We start from the raw sequence: 27497 nt of genomic DNA, 5'->3' as shown, positions 1-27497 counted from the left end.
TAAAACGTTGTGCAATATAAAAAGGTTTCACAGTATGGAATATATAGGAGATACAAGCTCTGACAGGACGGTATAGAATGGAGAACTTCATTTTTGAATGGACACTTGGAATATGATTCGGATTAACAGATGTTGATTTTAGGGAAAATTATATAAAATACAACAGCAATGATGAATCTTACAACCAAAAAAAAAAACATCACATGTTGTGGGACCTGATTATAAATCGTAAAATCAATTTCTGACCAAAATCATTCAAGTGTGAACTAAATTATATAAAACCGGTATTTATGGACATTCACACTGCTAATGGATGAAGTACAGGTAAAATATGTCGTGAATTACCCTTAACATTGCAGAGAAATTCAACCATTTTTTTTCACGGACGGACAAACATCATCAAGCTTTAAACAGGATTCATTTGAAATCCGGCCACAACACACAGCTTCTTTATTAAATAATAATTGCCTTTCAATGTTACATGTATGTTTAAGTATCTCCGTGTCTTACTTCCTGTCTTACTTCCTGATATAACAACATTCTTACACCATTTTGAGATCTACCTGACTAGGTCTTTGTGTAAGAATAAACTCAGACCTTTCTTGCTGACTAAGTGATATAGTTAAACGATGAACTTTATTCAACAGTACGTTGTGTCAAGTCGACTGCAGGTTGGTGTTTGTAATTTCACTGGGAGTTCTGCATTAGAAATCAATAATCCTGAGGTATCCTTGGTCTGCTTTTGCAAAAGGTAGGCAGTTGATCACGATGGAGCACATACAATGGGCTTCAAATAAGACCAAATGTAAAATTGGAGCTTGAAAGCAAGTACAAATTAAGGTTTTGTCATGATATTTGTATATTTGTATTTATGTGCAACATAAAGTAATTTATACCTTCTCAATTAATTATTGTACAACTCTCCGGTATGCTATTGACAATTTTTCCGGAATTTGACATGTTGAGCTTTTGGGTTTTATGTGTAATTCAACCCCACTATCTTTGTTGACTTTCGCCATCTTATAGACCGAAACTTTTAAACAGTTTTCAAGTAGCTCACAAAGCACTTGCATGCACCAAGTACACTGTAAGTATTTTGTTTTGCGATCGTATATATTTGGATATACTTTTTCGGTCAACCGTAGAATCAGCTTACGGAATGCCTCACGATGTTTTGATTCTGGGACACTCGTTTGTGTGTCGGCTTCAACAGTTTATTGCACATAACAATGATATTCGTGTATCTATGGATTTTAATCTAAACGCTGAGGATGTAGCTGTTACGTATTTGGGGAAAAGAGGAGCGTGTCTTCATCAGATACGCGCAAGTGGTCTAGATTACGTCACTCAAATGCAACCCAGCGTGATTCTTATACAGGGTGTGTCAAAAGACCTATGCAATGTAAACAAAACAGTTGATGAGATTTTTAGCGAATTGGTTGATTTCGTAATTACATTACGTTATGGAAAGCGTGTGAAAAGAGTTGTGGTTTTACAAACACTGTATAGACTGCTCCTACTCGTTGTATACGTTTTCAAGTGGACACTGCATGGTTCAATGACAGAGCGGAGAAATTAAACCACCGAATGTCCAGCTACTTAGCAAATGTGGATGGTGTCATTTTTTTCCGTTTGACTGGATTTTGGTCTGCAGAAAGCCAGCAGCAGGTCTATTCTTCAGATGGAGTGCATTTGAATGACGAAGGAAACAAGAAATACTATAATAATTTACGAGCCAGTATTATGTCTTCCTTAAAATCCATAGATAATGGTGGGTAGAAAGTATAGGCAAGGCTGACACATCTGCATGATCATATTCTTCATAGTAGTCTGGTAGTGGCTTGCATTACTCATTCAGTAGAACCTGTTATGCTTGGAGAAGGTGATTAAGCCCTAATGAGTTTTATTTATAAGTTATAGGTTGATACAGATATATATATATATATATATATATATATATATATATATATATATATATATATGTGTGTGTGTGTAAATAGTCAGTCATGTTCATACAACCCTTAAATGTGTGGGGTATGTATGTAGGCTGTTTTTGAATCACAATCTGGGTTTCAATTTCGGTCATGTTGATACACCCTCTATGAATCGGTGTACCTAGGCTGCAAACCCTTTACTGGTTGTGAGTGGTTAAGCCCGTAAATGTTCGGGACACGTATGGTTGGGGTTTATGTTCGGTAATGTTTGTACAACTTATCATTGGTTGGGGTGTATGTAGACCGTAGCGAACCTATAAATTGTTGTCATTAATGTAATAAAGCCTCAAGTGTTTGGGGCATTACAAGTGGGGGTTCAGTTCAGTCAGGTTCATACACTCCCTATATGGTGGCTGTGTGTGTAAGGCTGTAGCGAACCCCTAATGGTTATAAAGTAATATATGCATAGTGGTCTATAATATTTGTAATTCATATATATTAAGTACTTAGAAGTTTACTCTTGATATATAGTACATATTTCATATCACAGTATCAAGTACAAGTGCAATAAGTGTCCAATTGGATAACAAACATTATGGCAAAGGAATTTTCAATTTGAATAATTTATGCTAATTATTAGAATATTATATATAACAATTAATATTGAATAATGATACATTATGTTGCAACAATATTTAGATGAGTGATACAGCTGGCTTAAAGCACCCAAGAGCCAGGAGACCCAAAATAATTGAGGCTGCAGCAGGATCCAGGGAACAACTGGACAATATGAGCAACTCCTCTCGTGAAGAGCAGCCAAAACGCAGGAGGGCATAAGGAGTGGGTGCTGCAGCATGGTCTGGGACTGAGGAACACCTTAGAGAAACGGGAACACAGATGGAAATCATAGACCACGATATGCAACCTGATTTTGTAGCAGCTGTTACCCAGCATGTCCTCGACACAATGCGTCACGAGAGGTGTGAATGAGTCGCCGAATGTTGACGACAGATGTCGAAGTCAGAAAAGGGACCGTAAGCGAAAGAAGAGGAGAACACGATCACTATCAACATCAGGTACCTCGTCCTCCTCAAGTGACAGTGAATCGGGACTGGAAAGCTCTGATTCTAGTGAGAGTGATTATGAGGTTGGTGACACCCAACTGTTATCAACCCCAATAACTGCACAAGTTGATGCAAAAATTAAAAACAAAATCTGGCAAAATATGTATATAGATTTTGAAAAACTTCTTCCTACAGAAGATTTGTGTGCAGAGGACACGTCAGTACACCTACGAAGTTCAGGAAAATCAGAGTTTAAGTTGATGAAATCCAAAAATAGAAAGAGCATCAAGTCTATTGATCAGTGGACCGCGGCCTTTTTGAAGTTTTTGGCTATTTACTCTGAACAATTTCCTAAACTTATTCCAAGCGTAATAAAACATGGGGAAATAGTCCGGGAGCTAGCAAGTTGGCGTACTGGCATGTCTAGGTTGTTGTATGATAAGCAGGTCAGAAAATATATTGAGGCAAGAGCAATACCATGGGGAAAGCTCCATTACGAGTATTGTGTGTTGGCCGCTACATCAAAACAATCAAGTAGTACACATAATTGTCGTGCCAACACACAATTTCAGAGCAAAGGGGGGGGGGGGGGTCTTACATGGAGAAAAGAATCCCCAAAGGATTCTGTTTTGCATTTAACAGGCTTGGAAAATGCAACACTCAAAAATGTCAATTTAAGTACAGTTGCTACCAGTGTGGAAAGCCACACTCAGTTTTCAAGTGTTGAAAAGGAGATCAGTCATTTAGCGATTCCGGAACTTCTCAGCAAGCAAAACACACAGGGCAGTTCAACACATCAAAATAAGTCAATAGTTACACCTCTTAAATCAAGCATCTTAAAGCATTTTCTGGAAGGTTATGATGACAATCTTAGGTTATTTTTGTGTGAAGGATTTGAACAAGGTTTTCACTTAGAGTTTAAAGGGCCTAGAGTTCCCAGGTTTTGTTCAAACTTGCAGTCTGTTAGGCAAAATTAATGGATTGCATTGCAAAAGTTAGAAAAAGAGATATTGTTGAATAGAATTGCAGGTCCTTTTAACGTCCCGCCTTTTCAAAACCTACAATGTTCACCTATTGGGTTAGTTCCCAAAAAGGAAGCTAATGAATTTCGTTTAATTTACCATTTGTCCCATCCTCAAGGTAGTTCTTTTAGTGATTTTATACGAGATGAGTTATGTTCAGTGTAATATACAACAGTGGATGATGCAATTAAGGTTATAAAGAAAACACGTCGGGGGTGCTTGCTGGCAAAAACGGATATAGCATCAGCGTTTCGCATATTACCATTTCACCCTGATGATCACGAATTGCTAGGAATACAATTTCAAGACCAGTTCTATTATGATAAGTGTCTTCCTATGGGTTGTTCCATGTTCTCTATTTTAGCACAGCTTTAGAATGGATTGTTTGTAAAAAAAAAAAAAAAAAATGGGATATCAAGTATGTTGCACATATTCGATGATTTCTTGTTCATAGGGCCACCAGATTCACTGATTTGCAGTTCATCTCTGAAACAGTTTATTTCAGTGTGTGATGTGGTAAGGGTTCCCATCAAGTCAGAAAAAAGCGGAAGGTCCTTCAACTTCTATAATATTTCTGGGCATATGATTGAATACTTGTTTAATGGAAGCTAGGTTACCTCATGCTAAGATAGAAAAGATCAAAGTCGCATTGGAGTGTGTTAAGAAGCGAAAGAAAATCAAATTACGTGACCTTCAATCATTGATTGGCCTTCTGAATTTTGCTTGCTATGTAGTTGTCCCAGGGCGAGCCTTTTTACGTCGTCTGATTAATTTGACAATAGGTGTACTTAAGCCACATTTCAAAATTAAGCTGAACAGACAAGCTAGGTTAGATCTAAGAGCATGGGCAAAATTCATAGATAAATTCAATGGAAAATGTTTTTTCCTGGATGAAGTGTGGCAAGATTCAGAAAAACTGTGTGTCAGTGTGTCAAGAACGGTCTAACAATCGTTAAGAAACACGTCATACAGCATTCGATACAATGCTTGGTTGTATAGGCAAACTAAATCATCATAACGACCATGGACTTTTTTGAAATAGTGACTTTAAAGTTTTCACAACCTGGCTCCAGGATATCTAACGGAACTCATTATTCCATACAACCCGACAAGAGCCCTGCGTTCAGAAACCGCAAATATATTAAATGTACCATCAGTCAGAACTAAGACCTACGGTGAATGCAGATTCGACAAGGCTGCATCCACACTCTGGAACAATCTGCCTAGCCAGCTCAGAAACGCCAAAAATCTTGAATGTCTTAAATGTCTGTTAAAAACTCATCTTTTCTGTCAATCCTATAACCTTTAAATAGATATGTACTGTTGAATTTAATGAACTTTGGGCACATTTGTGTTTTAGATTCCTTTGAGTGGTTTTACTTGTTTGTTTTTCATATTTAGGATGCTGTATGCTTGCATCATACTTTATACTTTAAATTGTCTTGATTTGTACTTTTTATCCATTATGACATAATGTTGCATTCATGTTTGTATGTGTAAGGATTATTCGTTGTGTATTCTATGTTGTTGTTTTTTTTATTATCAATTGTAAATTTTAGTATGTTGTACAGCGCTTTAGAGTATTTTTAGAAAATGCGATATATAAATGTACTTTTATTATTCTTATTATTATTATAATACTGTTGAAACCCCTGTATCATCAACTTGTTTGTCAGTAGCTCTCCTTTATTTATAAACTGAACAAGTGCAGAGCAAGCACTTGGATATCGAATTACTTGAGTGGTATTAACACCATATGCAGATGAGAATGGAATATTGCTACATAAATCTTGGAAGTTAACCATGAAGAAGATGCACTCATCCTGTTTTTCTAGGAGTTAAAAAACGGGGGTTCTCTGAATTTCGACCATTTTAAACAAAGTGACTACAGGTCCATCGAATGAAAAAAATTATATAGTGACTAATTTTTTTGGCGATACGAGAACATATGCATACTATGTTATTTCTACTAACTACCTTTTGTTTCGATAGCCACAAGTTGTTCAGAACATGACGTAGCAGTAGAGGAATAGGGTTTCACATTTAAAGTTCAAAATGAGTTCCCTTGATAAAAACAAAATCTGTATTCAGGTAGATGAGTAGTTTTATTCCAAACTTTTACCCCTACGTCTAAATCAGGTTTTGAATTTCTGACTAAGCGATATCGTATTTTAAATATTGGTATGCTTTGGTTAGTTTGGGTCTAGCATACACCCGTAACAGTGCATCACGTAGCTGACGATTCTCAACATTGTATGATATCGTGTTCGTCATATTGCTTCAGACGTATTCTACTTTCACACTTCTGAGGTAAGATTATCGACTTCATTACTGATATTAATTTCAATCTTTTTTCATAAAATCCCCAAACTTCTTCACTTGCAGTTTGTGTTCGCTTTGTTGAATGCACTGTGTATATATTTAAGTACAGACCATGTGTGAAACTCTAATGAGTATATAAATAAAACGACGAGTATTAGTAACAATATCAAAGGAAATCGTGTCAATTGTCATACATCAGCATGCGTGTTGTGTAGTAAGAAATATAGATGTACAAGTATATGTATACACTGAGTGTTCTGAGAATATGGACATATAAAGTAAGACGTACTTGTGAGAGGTGAAGATAATGACCAGTGAGTATGTATAGTGTATCATGTTTGTAATACACAAATGTACAGTGTAATGGTGGTACATTAATATTCGCACTAAGTTCAGGTACAATTCAAGTTAACAATATGCATATTTTAACTGGTACCACTTGATTTTGTAGTTCACAACATTCTTTATAAAGAAATCAAGGAGAAACATAATACTTGCCTGTGGAAACAAGAAGTACTATTCCAAATGGAGCTAAAGTACCCATGCAGTGATACATAAATGATGCTTGAATCAGTCGCGGTGTCATTAGTCAAAACGACCTAAGCATATGTAGGGAATAAGCCAGCCAGTATTTTGCCCTATGGTAGGTTGTGTTGGTAAACAAGATCGTTGTCACATTTAAAGCAAAAACTGTTCTCCGTTTATTCATAACCGAATATATTATTCCAAATGGAGCTAAAGTACCCATGTCGTGATACATAAATGATGCTTGAATCAGTCGCGGTGTCATTAGTCAAAACGACCTAAGAATATGTAGGGAATAAGCCAGCCAGTATTTTACCCTATGGTAGGTTGTATTGACAAACAAGATCGTTGTCACATTTAAAATTTAAATTCAAGACTGTTCTCCGTTCATTCATAACCAAATATATGTTCAGGTAAACAGATACATTTCATCCCAAAATTTCACCTATCGGATGCTTAAATCAGGTTTGAAATTACCGACTAAGCAAGGTCTATATTTAGATCCTAGCATTCGAAATGGTTTGCGGTGTTTGCTTTGGTCAGTTTGGGTGTAGCAAGCACGAGTAACGGACGTCAATTAACTCGAAGTTCTTAACATTGTTAGATATTCAATTTGTTATATTGCTCAGACAGGTTCCCTTTTAGCACTTTTGAGGTAAGCTTATCTACTTCGTTTTTTATATTGATTTCATTTTAGATTATTTATAAAACTTTCAAATTTCTTCACTTGCAGTTTATTGTTGACTCCGTTGTGTACAATTGGTTCAAGTTTGGATATTGTCAATTTTGTATTGTGTAAATATTTTAAGTATAGGGTATGAGTAGAACTCTCATCCGTATACAAGTGAAGAGTATTAGTTACAATGTAAACACATTGTCAATTATCATACACCAGTATCTGTATTGTGTAGTAAGTAAAGTACATGTACAGGTATATGTATGTACTGAGCATCGAGTACATGAAGTAATTAGTATAGTAAAAGTACATGTATGAGTATATACAGTGTACCGTGGTTGTAGTACAGAAATGTATAGTGTGGTAGTGATGCGTACATATGCGCACTAGGTTGAGGTACATGTACAATGTCAGATAACAATATGTATATTTGAAAATGTGCAGCTTGATTTTATAGATCCTTTAAATTAGTTGTAAAAGAAATCAAGGAGAAGAAGGAAGTAGAGTGGGAGCAACTGGGAACGGATTAGTATTCCAAACGGAGCCATCATTCCAACTGGAACCAGTGTGTACAGCTACCATCCACGTGATCCATAAGTGATTGAAACAACTGCAGTGTCATTAAAAGAATAATTATAAAACTGAGTTTTCATTATATTCCATTGCACTCTTGCAATGATTAGAAACAAAAGTATGTAAAAATAATAAATTTGTAAAGTATAACACCATATGTTATATTTCCTGACAACAAAACGTGACAATCGTTATAACCACCATATAATGCTGACGAGACTGTTGAAACCACTGCACCATCAACTTGTTTTTCAGTAAAAAAAACTTGTTTGTCAGTAGCTTGCGTCAATTTAAAAACTGCCCATATGGAGAACAAGCCATCACAAATCGAATCAGAGAGGTGCAAACAACATAGACAATTGATACTGGAACATTGCTACATAAATATTGGAAGTTGACTATGGAAAAGTTTTATAGAGCGCTTTCATCAACCCTTTTCTTAGAATTTTGCTTTCTGAAAGTCATCCCTGTTACAAACACTTCTCCTCCTTCTCCTACAGATAGGGCACCTCCGACAACTCTGTTTTTTTATCCTAACCATTCTATACCAGATCCACACATCACAACGCTAAGTGTACATACTTATATTAAGATGTATACAAAGACTATAGCCTACATGTAAATAAGGGAGGACATTTGAGCTACGAAAAAAATATCTGAGAAATATGATACTCCGTTTTACATTTGTTATTTTCCAGGAAGCTTAACAACAAGTGTTATTACTATAGAGTATTAATGCATATTCATGTTTTTAAAAAAATCTTGACAAGCACAGATAGCAAGAAAAGAACAAACAAATGAAAAAAAAAATATGTCGTAGGGGTGTCTTATAATGCCTCAAATAAAAAACAAAAATCCCCATTTTACTTACTCCGTGGGGATGGGGTTGGGTGTATGATTCTACTACTATTTGAGGACTCGAAAGCTTAATTAAATTCTCTTAATTCACTAATACTGTGAAAAATAAGGGAGGGGAGAACACACCAATATATATATATCTGATTGCATTGCAAACCTCAAATTACTGTCATTATGAAAGGGGAATGACTATCCCTGGTGATTGTACGTGCCCGGCTATTTGTGATGATTTCACCTAAACAATAATTCAGAGTAGTGGACGTATAAGTCTGGAATAAAACTAATCTAACCTAAAAACCTTACAATTGTATTTTGGGGGTGCATATCAATACATATTAAGATACCTGTATGTTTTTCTTCGGTACGACGAGATGAAAATTATGCTGAAGGTATGTTGACTTTCTTTATAATGTCTATTTTTTTTTCAATCAGCTTTCTATGTATTTTTTTTTTTGCAACCGGCATTATTGTATCATGAATTTGTAAATTCAGACAGAATTTTTTTCAATTTTTCAACACCGTAGAGTAATTATTCATATTCCTGCATCATCGGCACAGTACTCACTGTGCGATTGTCATCCTTTCTCAACCAAAACAATGGTGTTGTCGTTTAGTACAATGAAATCAGCATTTACTTTGTTCTGAAGAAAGTCCGTCATTGCACAAAATTACCCCTCCATTGTCAATGGACTATCTAATTCTTGCGGTTATGAATCCTTGAAGGACTTTGAAATAGCAATATTCTTATTTTTGTCCCAGCCAGCCTTCTATACATCTCGACTGACTATATTGCAGCTCGCGCCAGAGTTATTTAGCATTGGTTCTGTCGCTCCGCTTAGATTCACATGCATAATGTCATCGATATTCAGATTAGATTTAATTGACCAAAAAAATCAATTATCACATTAACGGCTTGCAATTAACATTGTATTAGGGTGTTTTGTGCCGTTTAACCCTTTAACGCCCAGTGAAGCCGTTTGATGTTAATAACTGGAATATAATGAAACAAATCATATTTTCTAAAAGTAGAGTAAAAACTAAATGTATTTACTCATTTTTTTTTTCTGTGCGATGTTGGGAATTAGTCGAAAACATGCATTTAAAATCGCACATCGTTTCCGGGAAGTAGGAAAATTAAGCTGAAATGACAAAAAATGTGTTATATTCTGTTAGTGTATTCTGTTATTAAAATCTTTTCTTAAAAACACAATATCTAAAAACGTATATCATATGCGGAAAGATTGAAACATTTGCTTCATTTTTTCTTAGGGTCATATTTAGGCACGGGCATGTGGCATATACCTATTTATTCATGAAAGTAATGTATTTTACAAGTTATACGCAATAAAAATGCACGTTGACGTCATTTGACATTAGCGTGCATGTGTATTGCGCAAATGTATTGTATAACGATACACAACTATATTTACATTGAAAAGGTAAATATATTTTTAACGCTAAATCTGTGATTGGATTTTTGTTTTGTTTTATGAATTAGAACTATTGTTTTACAACTTAAATACAATGTATATTTATTTCCCTATGTAAGAGTGTCCGCCTTCAGCCTAGGTATATATTTAAGGGTGTAATTGCTGTCAGTACAGAGGATTTGGACTACGCTTTTTTTTCAATTTCGAAGGGAGTTATGAGGGACAAGACGTGAATATTTTTTTCGGCACAACGACCTTGCCCTAAAAAACAGTATACTTCGTCCCTGTACTTTTTTAAACAAGCACTTGGACAAAGACGCAGATAAACTACGAGAGAATTGTTCTATCGAACCTACGCACTGTTACATATAGGGCTGCTGCACATGCTTTCCATTCTGCTCTCAAATTCAATACGCACTCACAGCAACTGACCTTCACCTTGTAACAACATATAGGTAGAACTTGTGATCGCAGTTTCTAGCAACTGGTAGTTTAAAAAAGAAATGTAAAGATAAAAGACAACTGAACTTTCAATTATAGATAATAGCATATGCCATTTTCTAACTTTGAATTGAATTATAATGCTTTCATTTTTTTAAGGAACGCGTACGTAACAACAACAGCACGCCGCGCTCCCACTTCTTAAGTAACAACGTGTAGATTTAAAAAAAAAATATTAATAAAATGGAATGATTTAAAGGTAAAGTGATTTTCATTATATATTTGATCATTCTTATTTATTTGTTTATTTTTTTTCCCGAAATCCACCTGTGACAATAGGCCTAACTATCAATGATGCGTAATCGTATCATAATTTAGGCCTATCTAACTTATCCAAAAATAAATCTAATAATAATTGCACTGTTTATTTCAGAAAAGCAACAACGCTATTTACAGTTGTTTAACGAAATGACATTGTCAAATAATGTTTAGACCGTGATCCCATGTAAACATTATTTACTCGCAAATGCAGAGTTCATACTCGCTTTCATCGCTACATCCGGATAGCTATTTGTATGCACTGGTGGCTAAATGATATAAGGCTCGGGAAATGTGTCAACATGGAAATAAATGTTATCCATAAATAAATTAGTCCCCTAAAACCCGAGTTTTTAAAAATATGTAACACTACTTTTACAAAAAGTTGATCGACGAAGGTTGCATATGATGTCATTGTACCACCTCACTACCTATCTAATTAAATAGGGTTTTTTTTAAATCGTGGCTTAAATTTCAGTTCGTATTGTGGATAAGTATAGCAATACTTCAGGGAACGAACTATTACAATTAATTTCTAGACACAATGCATACAATTCTGTATACTTTGAAAACACAAGATGTGTCCTTTAATGTGATAATGCTATAGATAATAACAACTTTTAAGATTGTCAAATGTCAATGTGGTGATTATCGTTACCAGAATAAAAAATACTGCATTCAATATAGAAATATATACATGCGCATATGTTATAAAATATAATTTCTGATGTTTTAGTAAATCAAAATACACATTGTTGCATTTCATACAGCGGCTATTTTTGTAAAGGGATATAATATTTTGATTTCCGTTTCTTTTCAAAATTGCAAATAAAGTATACTTACAGTCCCTGTAAGTTCAGGAGGTTGGAGAATGCTGTCTGTGGCATTTCTTTTATTTGATTGTTATATAGATACCTGAAAGAGAGACAAATGTACACAATTACTACCAGTACTGCTTCTGATGTAACTGAATTAATGCGTACAATACTTGTTAAAAATAGTTTCGAAATTGATTCATAAATTTTTGTTCTCCGTGAAATGAGATTAAAGCATGATTACATAGCTAGATACTTTAATGATAAACATCATAATGAAATTGAAATGAGCACCATCGCATGTGTTCATAAGAATTAGTGAGTATCTGTTTATGTATACGTAAGGTCTCACCATTTCAAACAACAACATACATTAGGCATACCTGTTTTACTTCATACTTGTTTTATTTAATTACATTTACATAAAAAAACACTAACACAATATCATATTTGGTCTAGACAAACGTAAAAACTGCGGTGTGATTAAACTTGGATATTTGGAGGTATTTCCTTGTCAGTCTTTACTGGCATGATATTTATACGTATTTGTGATTGTTTCATTGTGATTGCTAGCAAAGGCGATACACACATCCACCCTATGAAAAGCGAAAATAACGAACAGTGATCAATCTTGTAACTCATATAAGCAATTCAAAATAGAGAGTTAGGTAAAATGGATCCCTGGATATACCAGAGGTGAGATCCATCATATCTTCTATAAAGTAAGATCACTGTTTGAATTTGGAATTTTCTGGTACGTTCTTGTATGTCAAAGACATGTAGCCAGGCCGTATTTGCGGAGCAATTTTCATTTATTAAAAAGGTTATATGAATATATTGTCACATGTTGTTTGTAGTAAGCTAGCGCTTGATTATTGATTTGTCCCTTGCCTTTAAAGATATATTGTAATGAGAGTCACATCACCAGACTCAAACGTAAACGTATTACAGTAGCAGTGGCCCTTTTCTTGTTTTGAATGCAGCTTTGCAATTTCTTCACAAACTTTGAGAAAGCTACAGTATTGCAATTGATCTAGTGTTATTATTCTGTCAGTAATGCCGTTATCGAAATAGCATCTGAACAAGATTGGATATATGAGCATAGCTACTACTGATAGAGCTTACAAAATCAATTTTAAAAGAATATAGGTTTGTCTGTTTGAGCATGATATTGGAGACACTACCGTGTATACAACTGAACCATAGTTAGATTTATTCAATGGGAATTTGGACCCCCAATAATAAAAATACATTAGATTAGATACTTCTGACATGTTATCTTTATTTTTAACTTATTTCACTTTTGTTTTCAAAGGTGCACTCTCATATTGGAATACAATCTGTGTAATTTACCGTGATATTCGTGCATGCTGTGCAATCTTAAATCATAATATACTGAAGTGACACAAACTAACTACTAGCAGTTGCAAATGAATTATAACTTGTCACATTTACTTATGTACTTATTTAATTTTTTATGTATAGTTATCCTTTCCAGGGCCTCTTCTATCGGTTCATATATTTACCCCGTATGGTACCCCTTTACCTGTGTCTGATATAATTGAGTATTGGGTTTAGCCATATGGAGTTCTGTGAAAGGTGAAGCTAACGCATAGTGATCAATGGTATAAACCCTATAAGGAATACTAAATAGAGAATTTGGCAAACGCGGACCCCTGGACACACCAAACTTGGAGAAGGTGCTTAGGAGAAATTTGCATTTCATGTTGACCGGTCACACCCGCCATGAACCATCTATCTTCATCAGGTAATCGGAATTGCCCTTAGTCAAAATCAGTGTGTCAAGAACGGTCTAACAACCGTTATGAAACACGTCAGACAACATTCGATACATTGCTTGGTTGTATAGGCAAACTAAATCATCATAACTACCATATAGGTTTTGAAATGGTGACTTTAAAGGATACTCTTGAAACCCCTGTACCATCAACTTGTTTGCCAGTAGCTCCACTTCATTTATAAACGGAACAAGTGCAGAGCAAGCACTTGGGTATGGAATTGCTTGAGTGATATTAACCCCATATGCAGATGAGAATGGAATACTGCTACATAAATCTGGGAAGTTGACCATGGAGAAGCTGCTCTCATCCCGTTTTTCTACGAGTTAAAAAATGGGGGTTTCTCTGGATTTCGAACATTTTAAACAAAGTGACTACAGGTCCACTGAATGAAACTTTTTATATAGTGACTAAGCTTTTTTGGCGATACGAGTACATATGCATACTATATTATTTCTACTAACCCTCTGTTGATAGCCACATATTGCTCAGAATATGACGTAGTAGTAGATAAAGAGGGTGTCACATTTAAAGTCCAAAATGAGTTCCGTTGGTGAGAACAAAATCTGTATTCAAGTAGATGAGTAGTTTTATTCTAAACTTTTACCCCTACGTGTAAATCAGGTGTTTAATATCTGGCTGAGCGAGATCGTATTTTAAATAGTGGTATGCTTTGGTTAGTTTGGGCCTAGCAGACACACGTAACAGTGCGTTGCGTAGCTGACGATTCTCAACATTGTATGATATCGTGTTTGTCATATTGCTTCAGACGTATTCTACTTTCACAATTCTGAGGTAGGACTATCTACTTCATTACTGATATTTATTTCAATCTTTTATAATAAAATCCCCAAACCTCTTCACTTGCAGTTTATGTTTGCTTTGTTGAATACACTGTGTATATATTTAAGTGCAGGTCATGTGTGAAACTCTGAGTATAGAAATAAAACAAAGAGTATTAGTAACAATATTAAAGGAAACTGTGTCAATTGTCATACATCAGCATGCGTGTTGTGTAGTAAGAAATATAGATGTACAAGCATCTGTATACACTGAGTGTTCTGATAATATGGAAATATAAAGTAAGACGTACTTGTGAGAGGTGAAGATAATGACCAGTGAGTATGTGCAGTGTATCATGTTTGTAATACATAAATGTACAGGGTAGTGGTGGTACGTCGATACTCGCACTAAGCGCAGGTACAGTACAAGTTGACAATATGCATATTTTAACTGGTACCACTTGATTTTGCAGATCACAACATTTTTTATAAAATCATCAAGGACAAACAGAATGACTACCTGTGGAAGCAAGAAGTATTATTCTAAATGGAGCTAAAGTACCCATGTCGTGATACATAAATGATGCTTGAATCAGTCGCGGTGTCATTAGTCAAAACTATCTAAGAATCGGTAGGAAATAAGCTAGCCAGTATTTTACCCTATGGTAGGTTGTATTGGTAAACAAGATCGTTGTCACATTTAAAACAAAAACGTCTCCGTTTATTCATAACCGAATCTGTGTTCAGATAAACAAATACATTTTATCCCAAACTTTCACACATACGTTTAAATTAGGTTTGAAATTAGCGACTAAGCAAGGTTTATTTTTAGATCCTAGTATTCGAAATAGTTTGCGGTTTTTGCTTTGGTCAGTGTGGGTGTAGCAAGCACGAGTAGGGTTCTTTACATTGCTAGATATTCAGTTTGTTATTTTACTTCAGGCATATTCCACTTTAGCACTTCTGAGGCAAGCTTATCTACTTCATTTTTTTATATTAATTTCATATCAGATTATCTATAAAACTTTCATTTTTTTTTCACTTGCAGTTTATTGTTGACTTTGTTGTGTAAAGTTGGTTCAAGTTTGAATATTGTTAATTTTGCAAGTTCTGTGTATAGTTTTAAGTATAGAGTATGAGTAGAATTATCATCCTCATACAAGTGGCGGGTGTTAGTAACAATGAAAACACATTGTCAATTATCATACACCAGTATCTGTATTGTGTAGTAAGTAAAATACATGTACAGGTATATGTATGTACTGCACATTGAGTATATGAAGTAATGAGTACAGTAAAAGTACATATATGAGTATATACAGTGTACCGTGGTTGTAGTACAAACATGTATAGTGTGGTAGTGATGCGTATATATCCACACTTGGTTGAGGTACATGCACAATGTAAGATAACAATATGTATATTTGAAAATGTGCAACTTGATTTTATAGATCCTTTGAATTAGTAGCAAAAGAAATCAAAGAGAAGTAGGAAGTAGTGTGGAAGCCAATGGGAACGGACTAGTATTCCGAGCGGATCCACCATTCCAACTGGACCAAACATGTACAGCTACCATTCACGTGATATATAAGTGGTTGAAACAACCGCATTGCCATAAAGTAACAATTTTAAGACTGGGTTTTAATTATATCCCATCGTATTCTTGTCATAATTAGAAACAAAAAGATGTAAAAATGATAAAATTGTAAAGTATAACACCATCTGTTATATTCCCTGAGAACAAAAGGTGGCAATCGTTATAACCATCATGTAATGCTGAAGAGACATTTGAAACCACTGCACCATCAACTTGTTTGTTAGTAAAAAAAACAACTTGTTTCTCAGTAGCTTGCCTCAATTTAAAAACTGACCATATGGAGAACAAGCTATCACGAATCGAATCAGAGAGATGCAAATAACATAAACAGTTGACAATGGAACACTGCTACATAAATATGAAATTTACGATGTTGAAGTTTTATAGAGTACTTTCACCAACACATTTCTTAGAATTTTGCTTTCTCAAAGTCATGCCTTTTACAGACACTTCTCCTTCTTCTCCTACAGATAGGGCACCTCCTAAAACTACTTTTTATCCTAACCATTATATATCAGATTCACACATCACACTGCTAGGTGTACATACTTATATTAGGCAATATACAAACATTATAGCCTACATGTAAACAAGGGAGGGAATTTGAGCTACGAAAACATATTTATCTGAGATATATGGTGTTTCGTTTTACATTGGTTATTTTTCAGGAAGCTTAACCACATGTGTTATTACTACAGAGTATTAATGCATATTCACGTTTTCAAAAAAAATCTTGATAAGCACATACAATAAGAAAAAGAACAAACAAATGGAAAAAAAAGTTCGTAAGAGTGTTTTTTACAATGCCTCAAATAAAAAGAAATTCCCCTATTTTACTTAGAGACACATAGTTCAAATAAAAACGGCTACAGCCAACTTCTCTTAAACATTTTAATTTCCCTGACCACTCCATTTTTCCACGAGGGTTGATATTCTAGAAAACAAATACTGTCATACAAACAATACAACATTAAACAACCCTTTTCATAGAGAACAGGATCACTGGATCAGAAATTCAAACACTGTTATTCCTTACGTATGCAATGCAATGATGATAACGAAAATGTAGGGCATTCCACTAGTCCACAAAGAAATAACGCCCAGAGACATAAACGCAGTCTTTAGCTCCGTTCATATAAAAGAACAAGTATGTACGATGTCACAGTTGATTCATTTTTACTTTACGTGAACAGACACTTAGGTCCACATGGTCTTTGCACACAACGTTGCTCTTTTCAATGGGGAATTTTGAATATGGTGGTTAAAGAAGCAAAAGGTAGTCTATACTTGGATTTTTAACACCAGTATTTAAACTGAAACCTATGATTAGGGATGCTGTCCAGCATATACCTTAAAAACATATCCACATTCATTACGAATTGCCGGGATTATTCACATTCCTATAGACACAATACCTTTAACACACAAGACAGACGTTGTTTCCTGCACCTTTCAGACGCATACAGATATATTGAATATGTCTCAGAAAAAAATATGATATGGGTTATAGATATGCACCAAAACGTTGCCAATGTGTGTGCAAAAAGATATTATCTATGCACATAAGTGATTTTTTGAAAACCTTAGTCTTTAAAATTAGGGGCGGTTTCAACGTTACAGTATAATACGGAGATAAATGAAGAGTGGTCTTTTATCATAAAGGGATGAGATATAATTATTTGGCAAGCATTTGACAAAAACATGTTTCATGTGTCACTTGATAAAGATAGTAAATAACGACAACATATGTTGACACCTTCTCCGTGATGTAAGTTTGAGAACATGTAACGTAGTACGTTCTGAGGTACTTTTCCATTGTGACTTCAAATGGTGGAAAGTGCACAGAGTCACATTTATATCAGCGCTGCTCTTGTTTTCTCTCTCGTTTAACCTTAGTAAGTTGCATCAGGTTCTACCATACATGTATACAATGTAAATAAACACATGAAAATAAAAGAAAATATCATTCACACCGTGTCATCATAACAAAATGAAACATAATTAGCTAATACCATGTTACTGGTAGAAATCTGAATTGGTCTGATCCCTCCCCTTTCCCATCCCTCTTCCCAACTTTCTGATGCCCCCGAAATTCAATATGCATAAACTCAGATCATTGTCACACGTTTACATCCATGGATACTCAATGTACACTGAATTCATCATGGATATGTATAATACATCCGCAAACATCTCATTCTTTCTCCAACCGATTTCTTTCTAAAGTTTTAATCTCCTTACTCCATCCCCCTTTTTAACAAAATATATACTTTAATTTGACCTCAGGTAATAAGAACGGCTGTGGGGGATCGATGGCGGATTATCCTAGTGACATGTAAAAATCAAACAAAGGCCCCATTTTGGGAAAACGGAAACTGTGTTTACATCTGATTGTGACGTAGGTCTAGTATAGATCTACTTGAAGTCATCAAAACTTCAATGTTTTACTATTCAATATACCATGCCAATTCCTTTAAAAACCCGATTATAAGTTAACACCCACATTTTTCGTGTATCGTGACCAATGATAACCCGCCTTTAAACATTTAACAATATATGTAATGTGGAGTGACCTCTGCAGTGACAGTGTTCTGATACTACCCAATAAAAGGTGTTTTGATAATAATCACAGCCAATGGTTACCAGTATTTATTATATCTTGAGGAAGCCCAGTATGACAGAGTTTTGAAAGCATTGACCTGCACACAACTGCTAATTTCTCGTAAATCATATTTAAAGAAAATCCAATGAACCATGCAATTTTGATATAATGGCATTTTTCTCTCTTTTTCTCTCATTTTCTCTCCTTTGTATACATGTATTAAGATGTACTCATTCAGAAATCACGCAACATTTTCCACATCAGTTTCTAAAATGTATAACATATTGAAAGAAGTGTAACATTAATTGGTGATAGTTCTATATTCATAAAAGATATGATTCATTGAGCCTATGACTGATCATAACAGACATAAAGAAAGTGGGCTGGATGTAGACGTTGTTAGCTACAATCTTAAATCATATACTGAAGTGACACCAAATAACTACTAGCAGTTGCAATTGAATTATAACTTGTCACATTTACTTGTGTACTTGTTTAAATTTGTATGTATAGTTATCCTTTTCAGGACCTCTTCTATCAGTTCATATCTTTGCCCCGTATGATATTCCGTTTACCTGTGTTTGATATAACTGAGTTCTGGGTTTAGCCATTCATTTTACACTCATGCTACACGGAATTCGTGTTTGATTGGTGTTCAGGTATTTGGGGTTATAGTTTTTTGTAAAACTTCATTAATAATACAGACACTTGACTGTCTGAGGTCACCTTTCTATAAATATTAATGTGGTGTTATGTTTTATATTTCTTACGTTTTGTTAATTTTATGTCCTGGAATAATTTTGCTCAAATTTGTGCTTTCTATTCTGTTAAAAAACTAAAGTTAATAAATTGTTTTATGTGCTACTTTGTGTATTTTTTTCATCGATGTGTGTTTTCGTAATGTGTAACCATGAGTCCGTATTCACTTTTGTATATATCATATGTTCCGTATTTGTAAAGCATGAAGTAATGTATTATCAAGTGTGTTTCATTTAGTTAAATAGCATTAAGTTCAAGTGCAAACGTAGCGCTACAAGTGGAAATATGTTATCGTTGCCTTGCTAACTTAATATGTGTATTTCTGATTTCCGTCCAAGTCCCAAAATATTCCTTTGAAAATGTGTCCCGGACCTGTGCGTGTGCCTGAACTCTGTGTATCCCGGAAATGTCTATCGCAGAACAGTATGCGTGTCCAGGAACTGTGTTTACCCTGGAACTGTGTGTCCAAGAACTGTATGCCTGTATCAAGACCAGGCATTACAGAAATAGTGTATACCTTTCCTGTAACTAATACATAAAACCAATTCTGCCTTTTATTTTGTATATGGCCTCGGACCGTCTTGTTACATGGCCACCGGTTTTAAGTTTCCAATAAATGCATGGTATGATGCAAGTTGTGACTTGTATTCAATTATTTTTATTAATTTTGAGAATTTATCAATCTGTGACAGATATTTATTTCAATATCTAGAGGCCAAGACCACAACAGAAATGATTACAAAGCGTATTAAAACTGGACACAGCATTAGACTACCGGGTTAATGTAATATCCAGAAAACAAGGACATGTAACATCGTTTTAGAAAGGGGGATCCTATCTCGGAACGGGGAAAAACAAATAACACGGAAAGACAAAAAAAAAACAAAAAAACAATGGTGAAATAAAAATACATGAATGCAGGGGAATATTTAATAGATAAGAGAAATGGTGTACATTAACATATTTGAGGACACTTCACATATCTTCATATGGTTACTGATACTCTCTCTCTCTCTCTCTCTCTCTCTCTCTCTCTCTCTCTCTCTCTCTCTCTCTCTCTCTGTTTCTCTCCTTTTCTCTAACTCACTCATCCTATCTCTTTCTCACTCTCTGACAGTGTTTTACAAGGTACATACAGGTATTTAATTGCTTCATCATATCACGATTTAAGAAAATGAAGTCGTGAGGGAAGTCGAGACAATTTGAGTGGATCAAGACCCCCCCCCCCCCCTACCCACACACTCATGTACGAAATTTAAGGTTTTTGAAGATCTGATAATTTAAGTATCATTTCTTGTTATTGTTTTATTTTCTGCTTGTCAAGAACATGTTAATTTTCAACATGCCTGATTATTTTTTTTTTGGATACATTGTAAACATAAGTAATGATAGCACGTGGCTGCCAATCATCTGTTGTAATTCCAATTTATTAATCATCGACATTGCTTTAATTTATGCATTGAATCAAGTTAATTCGTTTAGATCGATATTGAAATATCTTTTTTGAAATTCCACTTTACCATCACTATTTAGTCGGTGCTATATTTCACACATCCTGCAAAGTGGCGATACCCGCGACGAAGCCCACGGAAGGTTTGTGTATTGGCAAAGAACAATACAAAGATTTGTGTAACGTGTAGTCTGTAACGTTACCGAAAACACTCAATCGATTGGTCCTGTATGTTTGAATGGTTGTTTCATGATTAACTAAAAGCAGAAAAATAATCAGCCACAATTTGAGATTTAATCCGTGTCTGTTTTAAAAAAAATAGATATTCATTGTCTTGTTAACTCCACTAACAGAACTGGTTGTCCCACTCTCGTTGAATTTGTTAAAAGGCACTACAACAAGTGACTTCCTTTTCATTTGTTAGATACATCATTATCGATATCAAAATATCGTTTAGGCGAATGATAAAAACATAAGATCTAAGATGAATATCAAGATTCTATAAAATACATCAAAACCAAATAACACACCATACTTTCTCCTGTATTTAAGAATCCATGCTTAATAAGCGAATTAGATAAGTTGGAACAAAAGATAAATATAACGAGCAGTGATCAATTTCACAACTCCTATAACCAATACAAAATAGAGAGTTGAACAAACACAGAACATTGAATATACCAGAGGTAAGTCCAGGTACCCGAAATGAGTAAGCACCCACTGTTGACCAGTCATACCCACCGTGATCCTTATATATTGTATCTATATGATTTGATACATTTGCCAAAGTTGGATGCAATAGTCTTTTCTATCAAAAATTACTCTGTTGTAATTGTAATTGTTGTTTGAATAATTACAACAGGGTAATCCTTGATTAGAAAACAAGTCTGCCTTCACCTTTTACTGGATATTTAGATATATCAACGACGATTTATATATGAATCTTTCTTATTTTCATCCGTATGTGTATCATATATATCATAGTCAACACCATATAATCCTCCTTACCTCCTTACTCTTTTGGGACTTTTATTGGATAAAGATACTATCGGCAAAATGACATCTCAATTTTTTAAGAGGTTAATGACGAACCGATTCAATTTAATGAGTTCATGATACAGATTTTCAGCAATCTCAGTTTAATTCAATGTATTGCAAATTCCATAACGATCATTGTTATATTATAAGCGGATATAATTTGTCATTTGAATAACTGTTTCCGTTTCTTCAAAACGTGAAGATAATGAAGACTTACTATGAAGACTGAGGGTACTTATACCTTCGTGATACCTGACACTCTGTTCAATTATCTCAACAAGTCCCACTACAAACGTGATAAAACAAAGTATGATGCACGAATGTTTCCCATAAATATTGCAAATTTATGAACACCTTCGAGAGAAATAGATTATGAGGGTGCATATATGATACTTTCGCATTGATCACTACAACAACGCGTATTTATACCCCAATATATATTTTAAAATTATATTTATTGCTTTACCAATTTGATCAATAACAAATGCTGGGATGTGTTAACAACACATTTACATACATTTCATATTGTTGACGCAGAGACAGCTTCGTTCAAAATAACGAAAAAAAAAACAAAACAAAGTTCTATCATATGAAGAACTGTTTTAATTATTAAGACGCTGGAAATGAGCAAATATGATATTCCGGAAATTTATTCATCGGCCTTCAAGTTTCGACATTGTAGTTTGCAATGTAAACATCCGTATTTTAGTCGCATGACCTATCGCTATAAACACAGCATCAAGCAGTTGTCGTTTGTCGATTATTGCGGAAGCCCGGAGTGATAAGACGTGGTGGATAAAATTAACAGTAAGTCGCAAACAATAAAGTGAGTTATTGAGAAAGCCAGTGTTTGGTTCCATTAGTTGTAACGGTGTTAGAATGGAGGCATTGCGTGGTTCCTTAGTAGTAAAAGGCCTAACACTGTCGAGGTCGACCTAATAAAAGTTAGCCACACAACTCGTCTTTTCTATATACTGGAATTGACTCACGACCGGGTTGTTGCTCACAGCGTTTGTCTGAATAAGGCTCTACAGTGTGTGCAACGGTTGAAGGGATGCCACCTGTACCTTGTGTCCTGAATAAGGCTGCAGTACAAGCGTTAGTCCGAGGTCAGCCAGTCGTTGACTGGGGATGACCATACCCATTGTTAAATTATTTTGATATTACAAATCATTTGGTTAACCCTGATCTGTGTATGTTGATTTCATTTCCTTGATTACATAGTAATTCTTAACCTGGGTAGGGTTACGCCATATTTGTATATATCTGCATGTCCAGTTCCCAAAAATATTCCCAATTTTATTTTAACAATGAAAGTTCTTATTCTAATTACACCTCGTACGCTCGGATTGATAAGGCACGGACTTTGATAGCCTTCTAGTGTTTCAGGAAATACGTTACAACAAAATGGTGGCAGCGGCGGGGTGCGAGGGCAGTTAAGTTATAATTATATTGTTTTATAAAATATGATAAAGGGCTATTGTAGAGAATTTAGATTCTGATCTAACTAAAGTAGAGAGGGAATGAAGTAAGCTACAGGCTAGTGTCGATCAGAGCATAAGGAACACCACAGATTCGGGTCTTCCTGAAATTAGGCGAATACCTTAAATGAAGAAGGGGATGCGACACCTCAAATAGTTAGGATACCCCAAACATATTACATGTTTGTGTTAGGTAGCTTAGGTCATGATGCGAGAGATTCAACTAGGTTCTCTTCAACAAGTACGCCGGTAAGACAATATTTTCCTTTGTATTTAGAGGAAAACATAACAAGACGCCGTCCAAATGATAGGGCACGTTTTGACTAGAAAAGGGGTCGTAATGCAAACCAGACGAGTTTGAGGGTAGTACGTCGTGGTTAGACTTCAAGTACGATTTTGATATAAGTGCGGAATTAAATGGTTTGACAACCTCTGATAAAGGCATACATTTAGCAGCAGCACTGAGACATCGAGTACAAGGTGTCTTGGGAAGTCTACCAGAGGGAGAGAAATACAATTATCGATTCCTGTTCAGGGCGTTAGAAGACATATTTTTACATTATTCCAACCAAACAGAGCTGTTCAGAGCACCACAGCGAGAGAGAAGACAACGAACTTGAGAGACGTTACCAGAACTTGGACAAGATGCACGCAGGTTGACCAATCAGGCCTACCCAGCAGCTCCAACAGAGGTCAGAGAAATTCTTGCAAAGGAACAATGTATTAACTCTCTTAAAATAGTGATATGAGATTACGAATAATACAAGCAAGGCCGACATACCTTAATTATGTGATTTGTCATGCAGTAGAGCTTGATGTATTTAATTGTTGTGAAAGACGTCAATCTGAAGACCAAGGACATTTGAGGGAAGCGATTTTTAAAGATGATGACATTGCTAAACCATTGAAGGTAGTTCATGACTTGCACAATGACACAAAGTCATTAAAGCGAGAAACAGAAAAATCAAAGAGTTCAAAACAAGATTCTACTGAGAGCAATTATTGCAAGAAGAAGGGTCATGTGTAGAGGAACTGCCCTGCATGTAAAATTAAATCAGAAACAAAGACGATCAGGACAGACTCTTCTCTAAACGAAAACAGGAATGGGAATGACACAAGCCGAACTGGGGTTAGTAGGATAACTGGTGAATTAGGTATATTTGTTGGTGAGGCGTTCAACGGCAACATATCAAAATTTGTCATAGTTACAGGAGCCACAGTCAGCATCACCTCACCTGACATATTATATTCTGTGATGAATGACTCAAAGTCAATCCTTAGTAAGGTTAACCAGGAAGTGATTACAACTAATGCCATGAAGGTTGGGTCTTCCATCTCAATTTCTTTCTCACTATCGAACTTGGATTTCAGTCAGTTATCTACAGTGATTGACGTTGGTATTGATATTTTAGGGCTTGATATTTTGGCTTTAAACAAGTGTTTGCTTGTTTTGCTCAACCCTGCTATTGTCATACAAGGGAAGCAGATACAAATGACCTTTAAAGGAAAAACAGGGTGTTGCAGATTGACTATTGCTGACAATGCCCCCATATCTCCTTGTAGTGAAGTTATTACCATGTGCATTGTTATAGCTCCTGATTACGAGAAAATACAAAAGTCAGGTGTCATTGAATACTCAAATCGTTTCATGGAGTCAGCTCGTGGTTCAGTCGCTAAAGCTCTGGCCTGAGGGCCACCAACATATAAATATCTCAAACTCAAATTCAGACTCAAATTCATGTCTTTCACCTCAGCAGAGATTTTGCTAAAATGCCGTGCCACCAAACTTTCTCAAAGTCGTTTCACGTGAGTTAATAATTTCTCTGACATGTGTGAATTCCCTTTCTATTTCATCCCAATTTTGATTTACGCAATCGATTCACGCCTTTTGTAAGCTTTAGAGATTGGCCTTTTACCGGTATAATAAAACACCGCATTGACACTAGTTTAGTCTCGGGATTTTCGCAAGCCAATCACCCGATGCGTAACGTCACATACTCGGTGGCCTCTTTTTTGGCTGCAAGTGGAAGAGAAGAAGCCCTGTCCGATCCGTGTGTGCAAGATTGTAACAAAACAGATGAGATGGCTTTTAAGTTGAAGAGACGTGCAGTGTACTATATCCCTGACCTGTCGCTTCTCAACATTCCTTAGGAATTTGCAATTATTTGGAAAATATGGCCTGAAGCCGGAACCGTCCGTTTTGTTTACAGGGTTTTGTTTTCTTACCTAGGGTTGTGTACAATCTAATTAAAATAAGATCCTAAGATGCGCTCACTTACGAAGACTATACGGCGCGGATCAAACGAGTCTGATTAATATTAAATTGACCTTGGGTGTTCAAAGTACCGGTAGAAGGCCAATATGTGCATGAGGCTTTAAAAAAAGTGAAACAATTATATAAATCGAAAGACGGAAGAAATAGGGAATACACACAGAGACCTGAGGTGTGGATAACTTGTTCAACCAAATTAGTTTGATCAACAGTCAATAATTATCCAAAATATGTGATTTCCCAACGGTGCACCGATCATCCTCATCAGTTATTCTGAATAGTCAGTTTCTAATTTCTGTAAGCTTTTGAGATGACCAATTGAGAAGTACTAATATTTGTAAATATGTTGGAATCCACACGATTCGGAGAAATCATCGCAACGAAAATCAAAATCAGAAGAGGAGGGAGTATTAGTGTCCACACTTCAAGTTTCTCAGGGTGACACAGCTCTCATTTATCATGTACAGTTATTTGTTTTCTGATTTTTTATATACGATATCTTTTAGTAACCTTTTTCATCAATTTATACAGAAGTGAAAGGTAATGGGATTGTAATTGACACAATATGGCTATAGCCTAACATATACATCTACAGTAGGGTGTTACTGACCTCAGGCTCAAGATATGCATTGATGTAAGGGTCATGGCCACTACATACAAGTAGACTGTTGCAGGCAACATTTATGTTTGGAGTGCAATTTCCTATCTGGCTACCCTGCGATATGTTGTCTTGTTTCGGTCAAATGAAACAAAAAGTCCGTGACCACATTTATTACTATGTATGCTGCACTTTTAGAAACATCGCAGCGCAACCATGACTTAATGGAGGGAAAGATGGGAGGGAGTAAAGGATCATTATTGACACGATTGTTATACAGCTGATTTTCTTTAAGTAAATCTTCTATGAAGAAAATCTTGACGGAAAAAACGATATCTGTAAAAAATAACACCCTTGCTCAACATTTCAAAAGGATTGGACCTGTCAAGAATTCTCCTTGTACTCACCATCATTGTATTCCTCGATGTCTGTGTTGACGAAGTCGTCTGACAGCCACTTTGTTGTCAGTAAATACACTAGATATTTTATTTGAGGTTGCTATTTACCAATATCAGGATATTAGGAGAAATCTCAAATATTTTTTGTAAGCTGAGTTCAAAAATAGCTTGATGGCACGCACATTTGAGAAAATTCTCAAATGTGAGAAAAAAAACCTCAAAAACATATCTGAATTTGAGAAAAGATTCATTTGGTGGCACAGTTGGGTGAAAAAATAGCAGGGTAAACTTAAATGGTAATGGGGTCACTCAGGCCTTGGATAGTTTACAGCGACCAGGGACAGAAGAAAAATACAAGGAACACCTCCTGGAATGTGTTCTGCGAACATTTCAGTGCCTTACACTGTGACTTTGATATCAGTAGAGAGATAAACGTAAGAAGACAGTAGAAGGTGCCGCCCTTATCTAAAGCCCAAACGAGAACCCCGTGAGCCTAGGCACAAGATAAAAAAAGTAAGGGGAAGGCAGTAGGCTCACTGAAAGATGAGGAAAGCAGAAATGAAGATTGGATGAATTAGGACCATGGTGAAGTTGTAGGCGAGTTGCCCTCAACAGCCTCTTTAAGTAGTAGTTCAAGTGATGAGAACGAGGACGCTGATATTGATGAGCAAAAGGAGAAACATAATTCAGAGAAGGATGATAACCTGTTAGAAAGAAGACTCTTCCGGAAGAAGACCAAGTAG

General features: G+C 35.5%; 1 protein-coding gene across 1 annotated transcript; it reads left to right on the top strand.

Moving 5' to 3' along the window:
- Positions 1 to 629: 629 nt before the first annotated feature.
- LOC125682774 (protein FAM133-like) lies at positions 630 to 27497 on the top strand. Its single transcript, XM_056147786.1, has 4 exons — positions 630 to 725; positions 2634 to 2765; positions 2872 to 3081; positions 27333 to 27497. Exons 1-4 carry the CDS (start codon positions 630 to 632, stop codon positions 27495 to 27497), a joined length of 603 nt encoding a protein of 200 aa, XP_056003761.1.

The sequence above is a fragment of the Ostrea edulis genome, chromosome 8 (genome assembly GCF_947568905.1).
Source record: "Ostrea edulis chromosome 8, xbOstEdul1.1, whole genome shotgun sequence".
NCBI lineage: Eukaryota > Metazoa > Mollusca > Bivalvia > Ostreida > Ostreidae > Ostrea > Ostrea edulis.
Note: the sequence above shows the minus strand (reverse complement) of the source record. Positions and strands in the feature narration are given on the sequence as shown.